Source organism: Parus major, chromosome 11 (genome assembly GCF_001522545.3).
Source record: "Parus major isolate Abel chromosome 11, Parus_major1.1, whole genome shotgun sequence".
NCBI classification, from domain to species: domain Eukaryota; kingdom Metazoa; phylum Chordata; class Aves; order Passeriformes; family Paridae; genus Parus; species Parus major.
In genome coordinates, this window is record NC_031780.1 from 10,815,985 (window position 1) to 10,830,532 (window position 14,548).

General features: G+C 36.8%; 1 protein-coding gene across 8 annotated transcripts in view; it reads right to left on the reverse strand.

The window, feature by feature from the left end:
• Positions 1–14,548, reverse strand: part of CHD9 (chromodomain helicase DNA binding protein 9) — an 85,140-nt gene that overhangs the window by 39,381 nt on the left and 31,211 nt on the right. For 6 of the 8 annotated variants that reach the window (XM_015639770.3, XM_015639771.3, XM_015639772.2 and 3 more), the window contains 2 exons: positions 12,410–12,744; positions 2,915–3,026 (listed from right to left, as the gene is read on the reverse strand). In XM_015639770.3, the coding sequence (XP_015495256.1) occupies positions 2,915–3,026; positions 12,410–12,744 (447 nt within the window). Of the gene's footprint in view, positions 1–2,914; positions 3,027–12,409; positions 12,745–13,542; positions 13,733–13,869; positions 14,535–14,548 lie in introns of those variants that run through there. The other 2 variants (XM_015639775.3, XM_015639776.3) reach the window with 2 other exon arrangements.

The following is a 14,548-nucleotide window of genomic DNA, read 5'->3' on the forward strand; positions in this document are numbered from 1 at the left end:
GCAAACATGAAACACTCTTTCCAGGGTATGGGAGCAAGCAAAGCTGATGCATAACAGATCTATGAGCATCAGTATTTTAATAGTAATTTCCTAATGCAGTGTAACAGCAGTGTTACTGTCCAACTCCAGAATCAGAGGGAAAGATATAAAATACACTGATGTGTCTCTACTAAATGGTGCTATACAAAAAATTATTAATATTTTCACTACATCATATTGGTTAGATTGATGATTAAGTCTGATGTGATAGCTGATAAAGTCTGTTGCTTTGCTAATGTCTGTATTTTCTCTTCCACCTTAATCAAGGCTTGTTTAACAGCATTATTTGACTTGCTTTGCAGCTTCTCTCTCTAACCTTTCACTCTGGCTTCTGCAAGAATCTGAGGACAACAAATTCCAGCTGAAGAAATAATGTTCAGTCAAAGAAAATAATTCCTTCTCACTCACAGTTTCAAATACTTAAGATTATTAGGATATTGCATAACACTTCCGTCCCCTCGTTACCAATATACGAGACACTGCCTATTTAAACACAAGATTAATTTGCAAATTGGATTCACTGGATAAAAACAGTATCAAACTAGTCAGCTAACATTTGAAAACACTATAATCTGCTTTAGAGAACTGATCATCACAAAAATAAAAGCAAAACAAAACAGTCTCTATGAAATAAATATTGAGCTACACAGAAAAGGGTATTTTTATGCAGGAAAATCCATTGCAGGTTGCAATGTTGTATTACACTGAAGTACTCAGCTGGGAGAACAAGCTGTGAATACGACAAAACCCAAAATCCTGTGGTCACACTGGCTCCTTCAGAGCAAGTATTAAGTAGCAGTGGGGTTGCAGCACAGGAACTTTTCTCCCTGACTGTTAATTTAGCCCGTGCTCTGGCTGGTATCTGGTACAAGACGTATCTGTACTTTAACAACTCCATTACAAGTCCAGAGCAGTAACCTACAGGTATAGTACAAGTCAAAAAATGGGTATGACCATGCCTCCAGAGAAGCTGCAAAAATGAAACTCCTTCATGAGCTTTCCACAGTTACACAGATTAGTTGGTCTTCCATAAAGTGTCTTTGGCATTGGCTGTTATTGCCAGAAGGAATTTCTAATGCAAAGACACACTAATGTCACATACTTAAATCAGTAGGTTTAAAAAAAAAACAAAACAACCAGGTAACATGAGCAATGCAGGATTATATAACTGGCATTTTCAATTCTTCTCACTATGTCTTTTCTTAAAGTATGAAGTGATTAGCAAAACATCAACATATGTTCTCCAACACATTAATACATAATCTGAGCTGTTTGGAAAAAAACTTTTGTATTTCCCCGAGCTGAGAACTATGGCCATAAATAAATGGCTCTAAGACATAAAACGAAGTAGCACCACACATTAAAAAAAAAATCAAATTAAAAAATAAAATTAAAAATCCATCTATTGAAGGAAGACATTTCATGTGAAACTAAGCATGCAAAATGAATTAGGGGGAAAAAAGGCCTAAAACTGCCCCCCAGAGCTTTGAAACAGCTATTTGCAACAGAAATTAGAAACAGCCTTTTGAAAATAAAATAATGAACATGTCTGAAAACTAAAGAGAAAATGAATTAAATGAAGTAAAGCAATTTATGTCTTTCCTGCTTCTCTCCAGTTCCTTCAAAGAGAGCAGGGAAATGCTGTGACATTCTGCAGCAAGTTATTTCTCACACCATCCCTGATTAGCTCTACCTTCTTTTCCCTTCACACCACAAGCAGGTGATTTCATGATATGCCCAGGAAAGAACAGATCTTCGGTCTTTTATATTACATTTGTTGGTCTATAAATTTATGTCTATCTGGTAACAGAACATGATTGAAAAGTTACAGATCCTTTCAGGTAACCTTTACCTAAGACCAGCTATCACTTCAGTTAATGAGAAGTCATTCTGGGAAATGGCTTCTGATCCCTTTTCCCCTCCAGCATTATTATCTGTGAAACACCAGAGGGCAATTCAGTATCTCATAATTGTTTTTTGACAACTATCATCAACTAATGCAATTAATTTTTACTCAACAGCACTTTATTTTGAATACTGATTTTGCCTCTGTAAATGAAATTGCCACAGGATAAAAACCTGTGCATTTTCAGCACATAAACTTACTTTACTGGAGATTGCCCTAAGCAAGAAATTATAATTCTGTTACTAATACACACATAAATAGAATATAATTTCTTATCAACAGTTCATGCTTCTTTGTGCACAAGTTTTAGAGATAATTAGCTATACTACTATTATTCTAGAGTAATCTAAGAAAAAACTGCAGAAAGTAAGTTACAAGAGAACTATTCCTCAAGGGAGTGACTTGACCGCTTCAATTTTTCATCCGGCACTTCCTTCAGAAGTATTCCACAAGCAACTAGAGCCTATCAGCATAGTGATTACTGCTGCCTTCAGATCCAGCACTGCAAGAGATCTGTTCTTTCCATTTCTACAGAAGCAGAGTTCAGAAGAAAACATTGAAACTTGAAACAACCCCTTTAAAAGTTCTCAGAGAGCCAGCTTCAATGATAAATGTCCCATCTGTTAGGCAATCTCTGCATTCTCACACTCAGCCAAAGTAAGGCTCAGGTCTAACTGCCAGCTCAGTGTAAGTACTTACAGTCTCAAATCTATGGGCTTCTGTATTGAAATTAAATCAATACAAGCAGGGCACTGATGTCCCATTATGGAAAAGGGATTCTACCCTGTAGGATTTTCTGATTTTCAACTGTGAAAAGTGGCTGATGATGAAAAATTCTACCTATGAGATGCACACAAGTATGAGAGCAGCTGTCACTGCATTCAAGGAAGTGTAAATTTCTGGAGGGGAAAAAAAGATCTGTAGACATAACACACAGAAATTTATACAGGAAGAATACAAACTACTTACCTGTGAGTCTTCATCTTTCAGTGGCCGCTGTGGAGTCTGCTTAGCATCAGACAACTCATCTGAAGACTCGTTTTTCCTTTTCTGCTTTTTGCCCAGTGTGATGATCAGCTTTCTGTCAGAAACAAAGTCCCAGCCCCTGAGTGATTGCTGTACACCAGAGTGTTTAACTTCAGGATCAAATCACTAGTAATTCCCATATTCTCAATATAACACTCAGATAGCAAAATGTCTGAAAAATGAGTAATGTGTCAAATACCTTACAGCAGACAGTATTGTTCACTAGTGTTAGTGAGCTTCTCTACAGTTACCATGCTATCACAAATTCCTGATTATCATACACATTTCAAATCTTTACATGACAAACAGAAATACAAAATCCAACATTTGAATCAACTGACAATGGTAAACTACACAAAGTTAGCAGAGATACCATCTGCAGATGACAACACTAAATGATTTATCATAAAAATTTTACCATTGCAAAATACAGCTTCTCTTCTTTTTACTCAAAAAAAATTAACTGTGGAGAACAACCTAAAAATCACTCAAATCCATCTGACATGCAGAATTTTATGCTTAAGTAAGTCATTTAATGGTAAAAATAAGGGAATGAAACAAATTTTTCTTTGCCCTTAAAAAAAAAAAAGCAAAAAAAAAAAGCAAAGTCTGGTAGTTTCATCTGCAAGTAATCTTAGAACCTATCAGAACCACCATTGTTAAAAACCACCACTGAATAAATTCACCACTGAATAAATTACTTGAACTCTAATGAAAAAGAAACAATTATTTCTTTGTTTAGATTTAAAGATTACACTGTAAATCATGATACCAATTCATAAGATTTGTTTCTAACTAAAGGGTGCAAAAATACTTTTCCATATTTGAAATGTGTCAAATACACTTATTTAAATGTGCTTACAGTGACATAATTGTAGAATAATGACAAACAATTCAAGAAAATCACAGAGCTGTCCTAAGATATATATTCCATATAGTCTCTTATGATCAGATCTGTAGCAGAAAATGAGGAAAGTGTTCCAGCATAATAGTGCTTCTGCCATGTTACAAACAAAGCCCAAGATTTTAGTCTTTATGCAGACAACACAAGTTATTTTACAGCAATGTAACATCTAATATAATGGCCATCTGAGGAGAATACTATTGGTAAGAATGTAATGATTTAAACACAACTCATTTACTTCTCTTGGCAAGTGTTCAAACAAGAGAACATGTATTTACTACATCCAGACTAACAGTTCGCATGGAACATAAGCACCTTAAATTACTAACACACTATGGAAAGTGTAAGCAACATGGGTTACAAATGATTGCAGGTATATCTTCAAAAGCAATGACTATTTTCATTTCTTTTCAATATTTAATCACTATGTTTGTCCAGTGGAAAGGCTAAAAAACCCCAAAATCACAATAGATTTTCCACTCTAATATTTTTTTTTCACTTTTAGCACAAAGTGAACAGCATTGATGGATGCAGGTTGAAATGAAGCTGTAGTCAGCATAATCACAGAGCTGCTTGTTTGCAAGTAAATTCAGGTCCTTTGCTTTTCATTAGACGTTCTCAGTTTAATTATTACTTAGAAAACATGTTTCATAATCTCAGGAAATAATTTCAGCAATGAACACACTGGTTTTCCTACTGACTTCAAGGTTAGTTTGAACATTTTTCCCCTCATTTTTCAAGCTTTGATTAGGAATCATCTTTCTTTTTTTTCTTGGTTTCTATTTTAAGACTTATATTCTTGGGTATTTGTCCAATATGACACTTTGTAGTGATGGACTTGGAAAATAATTTTTTACATTTTTATCTCACTTTGTTTCATAAAATTTAAGGGTTACATTAGCACTTGTCACAAATATGTCAAATCAGCTAATATATTCCAAAATGATGCAGACAAGGCACATTGTGACTGATCTTCTGAAATTGCTGTTAAATGGAATTCTAGATGCTAAAATTTAACATGCATTTAAAGGGAAACCTAGTAAACTTATGAGTACTTCCTGGAAGATCATTCATGAAACAATATCCACCCCACCAAGCTCCTGGTTTGCACCTTTAGGGTTTGGAAAAACAGTAAGAAGTATCAATGTATGTTTTCCCTGCTCTTAAATTCTTTTTAAGAAAAAGGGTAACGGAATGTTCTTTAATCAAGCAAGTATTAAGATTTAAGTCAAGATGGAAGAGGTCTCAGGAAGACTGGTGGTCCCTACTGAAGCCAACTTCAGAGTTCTTTTATGTTGCTCAGCCCAGTTAAGTTCCACTTATTTCCAAGGCTGACAGCTGGTAGGTACCTGGGCAATCTGCTCCAAATTTTGATCCTCTTTTGTGAAATGGTAGATTAAAACAATCCCTAAAAGCACGTTGCTATGTCAAGTATTTGTATCTGTGCAACCACAGCCCATTCTCACTTCATGCACTACTGTTTACTATTTTAGGCTCAAGGGTCCTTTAATATTCAAGTAGTACAATATTAAGAGATACGGGGTTTACTGCGGCTTCTAGTGGTATCCATTGAACAGCTGAGGATTTTAAGGACCTTCTGTTTTAGAACATGGGGTATTTTGTGAGTAGACTGCTCTAGCTATGTCTTTCCTTGGACATTTGTTCCTCCTCTTTTCTTAGCTTTAGCTCCTCCTTGGGTTCACCTCCTGCTCTGCTTCTGCAGCCTTACACACAATATTCCATTTGTCAGCTTTTGTATCTTGCTTTGAGCATTCCCTACCCTCAGTACTTCACAAGCATCTCCCTGAAACCTTCTGAACGTCTCTGCATGCTGTAGATCAGAATGTTTCTTCCTCTATATGGATATGGTGCCAATGAGAGGAATAGATGCAGTTTCACTTCCTTCTGATCCCGTGCCCAGAATCACAATAATCCTTGCTATCAAAAGTTGCTGAACAACAGTATGGTGCTAAAGTCATACATTTCTATCAGTAAAAATGCAATCTGCTCGTATTTTGGCCAAAAACTTCTAAAAAAATCTGCTATGTGAAAACAATGATTTTCAGAAGCTTGTAAACTGGATCAATTCTGTGAAAAATTTTCATTGAGTGAACAAGTTTTCTTGCCAGTTTATAAATTTCTGCATGAAAGCATAAAGATCCTTGGCTAAAATCCCTTTTTCCACCCTGAAACAAACTGTTCTGAACAGAAACTATCTATTCTGTTTCTATGAAAAGTTAACAGCACACTGTAGACATGGAATAAATAATATCACCAGACTGCACTCCAATTTCACTTTCTCTTGCCTTTTAAATTTTATATTTATCCTATTACATAACATCTATAAATATTGCAACAATTAGACATTGTAGATTTCTTCAATACATATTTTCTTCTTCTATAATTACAAACTAAAGATGCTGAGAAATTTACACCACAAAAAAGGTTTAAAAAGAAAATTTCTCATGAGCCAATACTAGTTCTGATCCTTAGCATAAGATTCCAACCATGGTTTAGAGCTACCAAGAGCCACTACTTGAAGAGCATTGCAACTTCTTTCCTATAAATGAAAACCAGTATGAATGTGTTCCATTCCCCTTCTGTTTCATAGCAGAGAATGTGATGGAAACACAGTCAGTACTCTGAATAGCTTTAAAGTGATAAACACTTTTCAAAGCCTTCCAAAGAGCAGAAAAGGAAATATTAATGAGGACAGAAAGAAAAAGGCAGCAAATATGTATTAGGCATGTCAGGAATAGGAAGTACAGCTGGCCTTTAATGCATCATTTTACTTCAATTTTCCCAAAACAAAAAACACCAAGTAACTAATTATTAATGTCCAAAGTCACCTCATAGATATTATCATTTGTAGCCAAAGCACTTTGTTAAATTACTAACAATAAAACTCCTATGTTATCAACAGTATTAGCAATTCTTTATCACTAGAAACTTTTCTAAAAATATAAAATAGAAGTTTCCTTGACAAGACACTGTATCCTCTTGAATGAGTGTTAATTTGCTGGTATAAACCCATTTTCTCTTATACGTTTACCATGTGTTTAATAAATAATACCAACACAGAAATATTAACCACTGTCTCCTTCTTCAGTTGTATTTCAAATTAATAACTTCTGGATTGTGCACAGCTCTTTAAACACTCCTAATAGTCTTTTTGGAACCATCCATCAGTTCAAGGTCTTCTACATTGAAACAGTACTGCCAAATAATGAACAAATGTTTAGTTATTTATTTGATAAGGCCACACCACTTTGTATTCATACAGTTTGCAGTAGAAACATTAGATGATGCCACTTAGACCCAACTTATGCATCAAAACTACAACCTGAGAGCAGAGAAAACTTCGCCAAGTCACAGCTCAGCACGTGCAATGACATCCCAGAAGGAAGATCAAATCTCGACTTTATTGCCATTTTAATCATGACACGAGATAATGACCTTAACAGAGCTAACAGAACTCCAAGATTCAGCAAGCCCCCCTTCTTTCTGACCACAGACCTGTTCACCTGCACTTGGCCTCACTGGCATGAAACATGAAGATAACTGCCAGCATCTGCCTCCCAGGAGATCCAAGCTGTAGGTACTTACACTTAACACAGCATCAGTGTGACAGGTGAACCACCTCCTCTCCACCCCTCTCCACAAGTCTCCTGAGTTGCTACCTGAGTTTCTAAGGGTTTCAGAGACCATCTTAACACTATCAGATGAACAAGCAAAGATTATCTGTCAGGGTCCTGGGTACTAAAGCTGCTTGTAAACAGTATTTGTGAGACTTACTTCGAGCCTCAAGGCAACAAGGACATTTACTCATTTGAGCAGTGCACAGGATCACATCCTACTTGCTGGATTCATTGCTACATAATTCAAGGATTAATGAATAAAATCCACCATTGCTCTTTTAGCACATGAAATAATACAGCCATTTCTGGCAGCAGTTTTGAACTGAAGGACTACCACTCTGACTCAAACATTTGTAAATTGAGTTCTTAGAATTTGGGGGACTTATTTATTTAAACTATGCGGTGATTAAGAAAAAAAGATTACCTAAATGTATTCAATTGATATTGTCCTTTACACCACCAGTGCAGAGCTGTTGCTTTTCATCAGGGCTGTGATATTTAATTTTATGTTTGAGTAGGTGGGAATACGTTGAGAGCTATAAAACCTAAATGCCAATCTACTTTTTTGAACAAGAGAATGTTCACAAATTCATAATTCTTCACATCAAGTGGTAAGAAGTAGACTTTTTAGATTAAATATGCATCACCTTAGATGGAAGTAGAATCAATTAGAAAAAGCTTATAAAGGGAAACAAGTTCTGTGCAAAAATATGAAAGGGTTTAAAATAGATTCCTAAATGTCAACACACCTCAGTAAATAGCCAGGATATGAAAAGTGGTTCTGCTGTCTGCAGAGAAATTGTAAAGCAAATTTTTAAGAATTAACTTAATCAGTAATCAATGCATAGAGAAAATCGGCTAGCTTAATTTGGTAATACTAAATACATTATACATATATTCTTCTAATAATTTCTGTCATACTCTTACAATGTTCTTGGTAATAATATAATTTAGTCATTTATCTTCACCAATACTTATGGCACAGAAACTTTAGTAACCACAGAATCCAGTTCTAATAGACTTGACTAAAATTAATAAGTATTATTTCTCTGTCTTCACAGCTCAGAGATATAAAACCTTAACCCTCACCTTTAGAAAGAAACTATAGCCTGACTAGAAACTAACTGGTAGCAACTTTTAACTAGCAATGATAAATTGGAATGAATCATGCTATTATTTTTCCTGTACATGTAGATCTCAGAGCATCACTAAGGAAAATATAAACAGTTAACATGAAGCCACCAAACAAAAACTGATTGAGCAGCAAAAAACAGGAATTGCTGAAAAATCATCCTGCCCCCTAAATCTAGACACAGTAGTTAAAACTCATCTTGATTCCAGATGAGGGGTACTCAATTTCAGTAAAAGCTGTTCTGTATTACAATTTAAAGCTTGTTTTTTTTTTTAACTGATGGCTACCAGGAAATTTTATCAAGGTCTATCTAGCAATTAGAGTTCCATCTCTATAACAGCAGCATTTACAATTCAGCTGTAACTTTGAAAATCCTCCTCCAGAGCAACACAGAAACTGCTACACAGACAAAAGCCCTGTAAGAGGTCAAAGTCCATGATCACAATCTAAATAAGAGTTTGCTGTTTTTCAGTGCTGGGCTACAAGGGTACAACTGTACTTGTATTAAACAGGCTGTGTTTGTTGCAAGCAGAGATGAAAGATCAGATCAAAACTGTTCCTCAAACATTTCTCAAAAGGAAACAAAAGAAAAAAATCAACATATTTGTTGTTGTTTGTTAACAGGAACATTGTTATTGTTATATATTGAGCAGATCGCAGCAATCTGCTCAATATATAACAAGATTTTGCTGGCCTGCAAAAATGAAACAGGAATCACCCAAAACATACATGTGACTTCAGATGTTGTCAAACACACCCAACTCTGCATCAACTCCTGCACTGCTCTGCACTCCAAATCCAAACAGAATCAAAAGATTTAACAGCTCCTGTAAATTAAATGAGTTTACTATAGAAAACCCTGACTGAAAAAAAATGTATTCATCTGGGATGGACATATCACAGCAGAACTCCTTCTAAAAAGAAACAGCAGATGCACCCAAACAAATTCACCACTACTGTTAAAAAGATACATTGATCTTAATTTTTTTTTATTGTAAACCTTTACTGGCTTCAAGATTTCACTCATGCCTATACAGCTTGCAGAAAAATTACTTCATAATAGCTTCTAACAGTAGGAAATTGTTTATTTATCTTTTTAAAACATGAGGGGACTTCAGGTTTTGTCTTCTGATTAAATACAAGGAATGCCATATATACAAATATGTATATATATTTATAATATAGCTTTTCTCATTATTGATTGAAAAACAATTTTAATTCTTTTTTAGCCCATTTTAAACTTATCTCCAAAATCTTTCCTTCCAAAATAAAAAAACATTTTCATTGAACTGAGATCTTCCGTTCCTGCCCTACAAAGCACTTGTCTTTTACAGGTATTATTTTAGCATAGTAAAATTTTCTCCCAAGATTCAGTCAAAGTTAATTTTAAAGTAACAAGAAAATCAATGGAGCAACCCACACGCTTAAAAACCATTTTGACTTAACAATAATCCCAAGAATGTGCTTAGGTTCATTAAGAAATGGTTTTTAAGAAAGGAAGATAGGATAAAACCTTTACAAGAGCTGTTTAGTCTTCTAAACTCCTTATTAACTTTGATTTTCTCTGAATAAAACAAATTTTATTATTCACAAAATTTTTTTAACCATGGTTGAAACAACAAGTATAGTGATTTTGTAGTTAATTATTCTGCTATAATATCAGCAGTTACATTTGCATAGAAGGCAAAAAAAGAGTTTGGTAAGACCACTCTTTTAAAAAATCAAGGCCTTATTGCAACTGCTACTCTGCAAAATCCCCAGTGTGTATTCTTTGCTGAACAGTTATTATGTTATGTATTTATATCAATAATATACAATAGTGCTAATTCAACAAAAGACATGAATCTGTTTAACACATTAATCTGTTTGGGTAAAAAAATTAAATATCTGGATGTCTCAAAGCATTTTATTTCCTGTTGTCCATCTAAATAAAATGGAACTCTGTGAATATGAATGAAAATTTGTACTGGGTGGTTCTAGAAGCCTCTTCACAGCTCCTTGCCAGGACCTGACTGCTACATCTTTAGGTATGTAACCTACGTAAGGAAAGTAATACCTTGCAGCATAATTAAGTTAGCACAGTGCTACTGGGGCATTAGTTGATTAAACTGGTAAATAATGAGGAAGCAAACCTTCACAGCTCAATGCAAAATGATGAAACACTGACCATAATTAAATGGGAACTCTTCTAGCAGCTTACATGTACTTTGCATCAAACACCATGGTTAAAAACACAGTTTGAGAAACGTCTCTTTCTCAACTGACGCCATCTGATGAAATCCTGAAAACTGATCCTAAGGGAAGTGCACAGCAAGGCCAAGACAAAACTGAATGCAGAATCGTAAGTTTTAGTTAACAGTTTACTTTGTTTGTTGTTTTTGGTTTTTTAATTTAAAAACAGTAAAAATATTATGGCAACTTTGTAGTATATCATAACAATGATATTTTGGCAGGTTTTGTCAATTACCCAGAAGAATGAATAAAAAGCACACTAAAGACAAACCACAAGGTTTCATGAAACTGATACTACATAAACAACAGTGTAAGTTTCCTGATTAGACAGACCCAAACAATATTCACTATAGAACATGAGTAAATTCAGAAACATGAAAGTGAAATCAACTTTGGAAGTACACATCCAAAATCCCACATTAAACTCGATGGATTAAAAAAGGAAGCACTACTCAGTGCACTTACAAGCAGCATCATACACATAAACAGAGCAGAAAGAAATGAACACCATGAAAGTTCACTTTACGAATGAAGCTGGGTATAGAGCAGTAATCTTCATACAGGATATCTAATCAAAATTGTTTACTTCAAACATGTAAGAAAAGTGCTGATCTCCAGAAGAAAAAAAGAAAACACAGAGATACAGGCTGATTAAAAGAACATTCATTTCTGCTTCATACATTGAAATATACATATGTATATGAGACATTTAAATTTGAGAGACATGCCAGTTAATATTTCTGCTACTGCAAAAAGAGCATGGATTAAAAAAAAATTAGAATCTGACTGTAGCTAAGACTTCCATTTCTAGTTCTTACTGACGTACTTAACATTGGGAATCACACACTCTCCTTTAAAAGTAAACAGGCAGCATAGGTTAGCTCTGGAGTTCCAAGATGAGCCAGCTCCTGAAATCCCTGGAGCATTCTAACACCTAAAGCCTTCCAAAAGCTCCTCACCCCAAGGTATCCACCCAGCCTGACCCAACTGAGTCCGCAAATTTTTTAAGACTGCAGATTAAACTGATATGAATGATGACTACAAATCTCTCAGAATTTAATATTTTCAGTATGTGCTTTGCTTTTGATACACGTAATATCTGTAAGAATATTCTCTTGCTTACAAATTCATTAAACTTCCAATTTCTCCCTGTGCAGTGTATCAAGTGCAAGTATTGAAACTACATGCCAAAATTGATAAAGACAGCATTTATAATCCAGAAAAACTTCACTTGGAGTCAGAATGGATTACAAAACTAGATAAAAGATATTTGGGTCTATGCTTCAAAGTGAGTACAGATTATTTTAGAATATTATTTAAAATAATTCCTTTCAAAAGGACACTCCTACAGTGATTTTATCTAAAGAGAAAACAGAGCATTCTTGTTCCTGAATGAGAGAGTCCACACATGGACTTAATCATGAAGAATTTTGTGTAGGCAGTGGAGGAGAACATTTTATTATCAGTAAGCAGTTTCCATTTTAATCAAGGATTTCCAGTCTGAAGAGAAGACAATGTTTTAATCTACTTACCCAATTTTTGTCTTCTCTTTAATTTTGGATGAGGAACCAGTTTTCGGCTTTTTGCTCTCCTTATCCTTTGGTTTGGATTTAACTTTTCTACCCTTCTTCTCCTCTTTTCCTTCAGCTGAAACACTGGGGAAGTTTTCAGGGCTCATTACTCGTGGAATGTTTCTCTCTCCTCTTTCTTTTGCCTTTGCAATTGCTTCAGATATTATGCGATTTGCCTTCTCTTGTTTACTTTCTGAGTCCGTCTTTTTCTTCTGCTTCTTTTCTGACATTGCTCTCACCTGGGTATTCTGCAACTTAGTATATGATCCTGAACCATCAGTCTTCTTGGAAGGAGGCTGTAACAGGAAACAAAAAGTAAATTAAATCCTCTTACTTTAAAAATATAAAGAAAAAGTGCAAACGTTTTAGATAGTAATATGCATTTTAAAAAAATCTAACTGCCAGGGACTTATGGAAAATGAGGAATTGAGTTTATACCACAGAATGGCGTGGGTTTCAAAATAACTACATCAATTGTTGGTTTTAAACAACCAATCCAAGTACTCAAAATCAGTAAAAAATATCCTTCTGAAATTCTGTCAGCCTTCTCTCCACCTCTGTAATTAAAGAAACCAATCCTTAACCTCTGCAGCATTCCCATACATTCGACACACACGTCCAACACCTCCAGTAAAATATGAAAAGCTAGGAGCTTCGGAAGGTAACAGCATCAGTGTTTTGCCTTTGGTAGGATACCAGGATCACAGTTACCTTAAAGCAGACGAATGATCTACAGGGCTAACTCGGTGACGAACACAACAGATGCTCGAACAAGAAGATTAAAAAACAGACAAAAGATAAAATAAAACTAAAATTACACAGCTCTATATCCATAAACGGATCAGAAAGCAGCGTTTCTTTTATTTAGATCGACATACACTCCATGCCGTGGATAAAAGACGCAACTTGTTTTTATCTTCGGGTTTTTAATGCCCGTTTCATGGACGCAGAATTGTTTACGGGGCTGATGAGCTTCTCCTGCAGCCAGCCAGAAGACATGTTTTTGCTTTCCTCCCCTCCCCCTTTGAGGAATGGAAAGAATTTCCTATTCAAACACAAAACCCCAGCAGATAACAGTTATGTTACGTTCTCACCCGTAAACGCGCCTCTGCCTAGAGCAGGAAGAAAAGCCACCAGGAATTTCCAAACACATTTTCTGGACAAACCCCGTGCACTTCCCGGGATACATGTCCTATAGGTGCCTCATGGGCGGCGGGGGCGGGAGGCAGGGCTGGGGCCGCTCCCGATGCCACCTTAAAGCCCCGGGGCTGGAACAAACAGCCGGACCCAGCTCGGGAACAGCTCAAGATGGCGATGCGGCTCCCGCAGCAGCAGCCAGTAATAAGGAAGGTTATTCAATCCCATTAGCCTTTTAGCCCAAAGAACCCCTCCTCCTCCCACTCATTCAGGCTCTCACTTACCCTTCCTCTTGGCCTCTTCACTGAAGACATTTTTGGCGTCAGACAAAGACTTGCCCTCCGCTTTTCCAGCACCCCCGGCAGTGCTCAGGAGAAAAGCATGGGGAGAAGACTGCTAAATGGCCTATTTAGCGAGCGGCAGCCGGGCCGCGCACAGCCCTCCCCGAGCGCTCGTTCGCTTCAGCAGCATCCCCGCGCCCTGCCCGGCGCGCACCCGCCGCCCCCGGCCCGGCCCGGCCCCGCCGTGCGCGGACCGCCGGATCCCAACAAAGCGCGCAAAGAAACGCACAAAGCATCAAAAGGCATCAGCGCCAATATTAGCGCTGGTTAGACCCGCTCCCCGCGGAACTAGGCCAGCAGATGGTGCTACCCGTCATTATTCCATTAGGCTCCACGTTTAACCCCCGCGGGGATCGGCTTTAACCCTTCCCGCTCCCCGCCCGCAGCGCCGCCCACAGCGGCTGCTCGCTCCCTTGGAAAACCGTGGGAACCGGGCGCCGTGCCGGGCTGGACCTCGCTGCACCGCAACCCTGCGGCTCCAGCCCCGGGGGAGGGCACGGAGGGACAGCGGCCGAATCCCAGCCTGTGACCTCACAAACAGAATTTGCTCTCCAATATACTTTTTGATTTTTTTTCTTTAATTATTATTTTTCTTGCATTTACTTCATTACTATAAGATGAT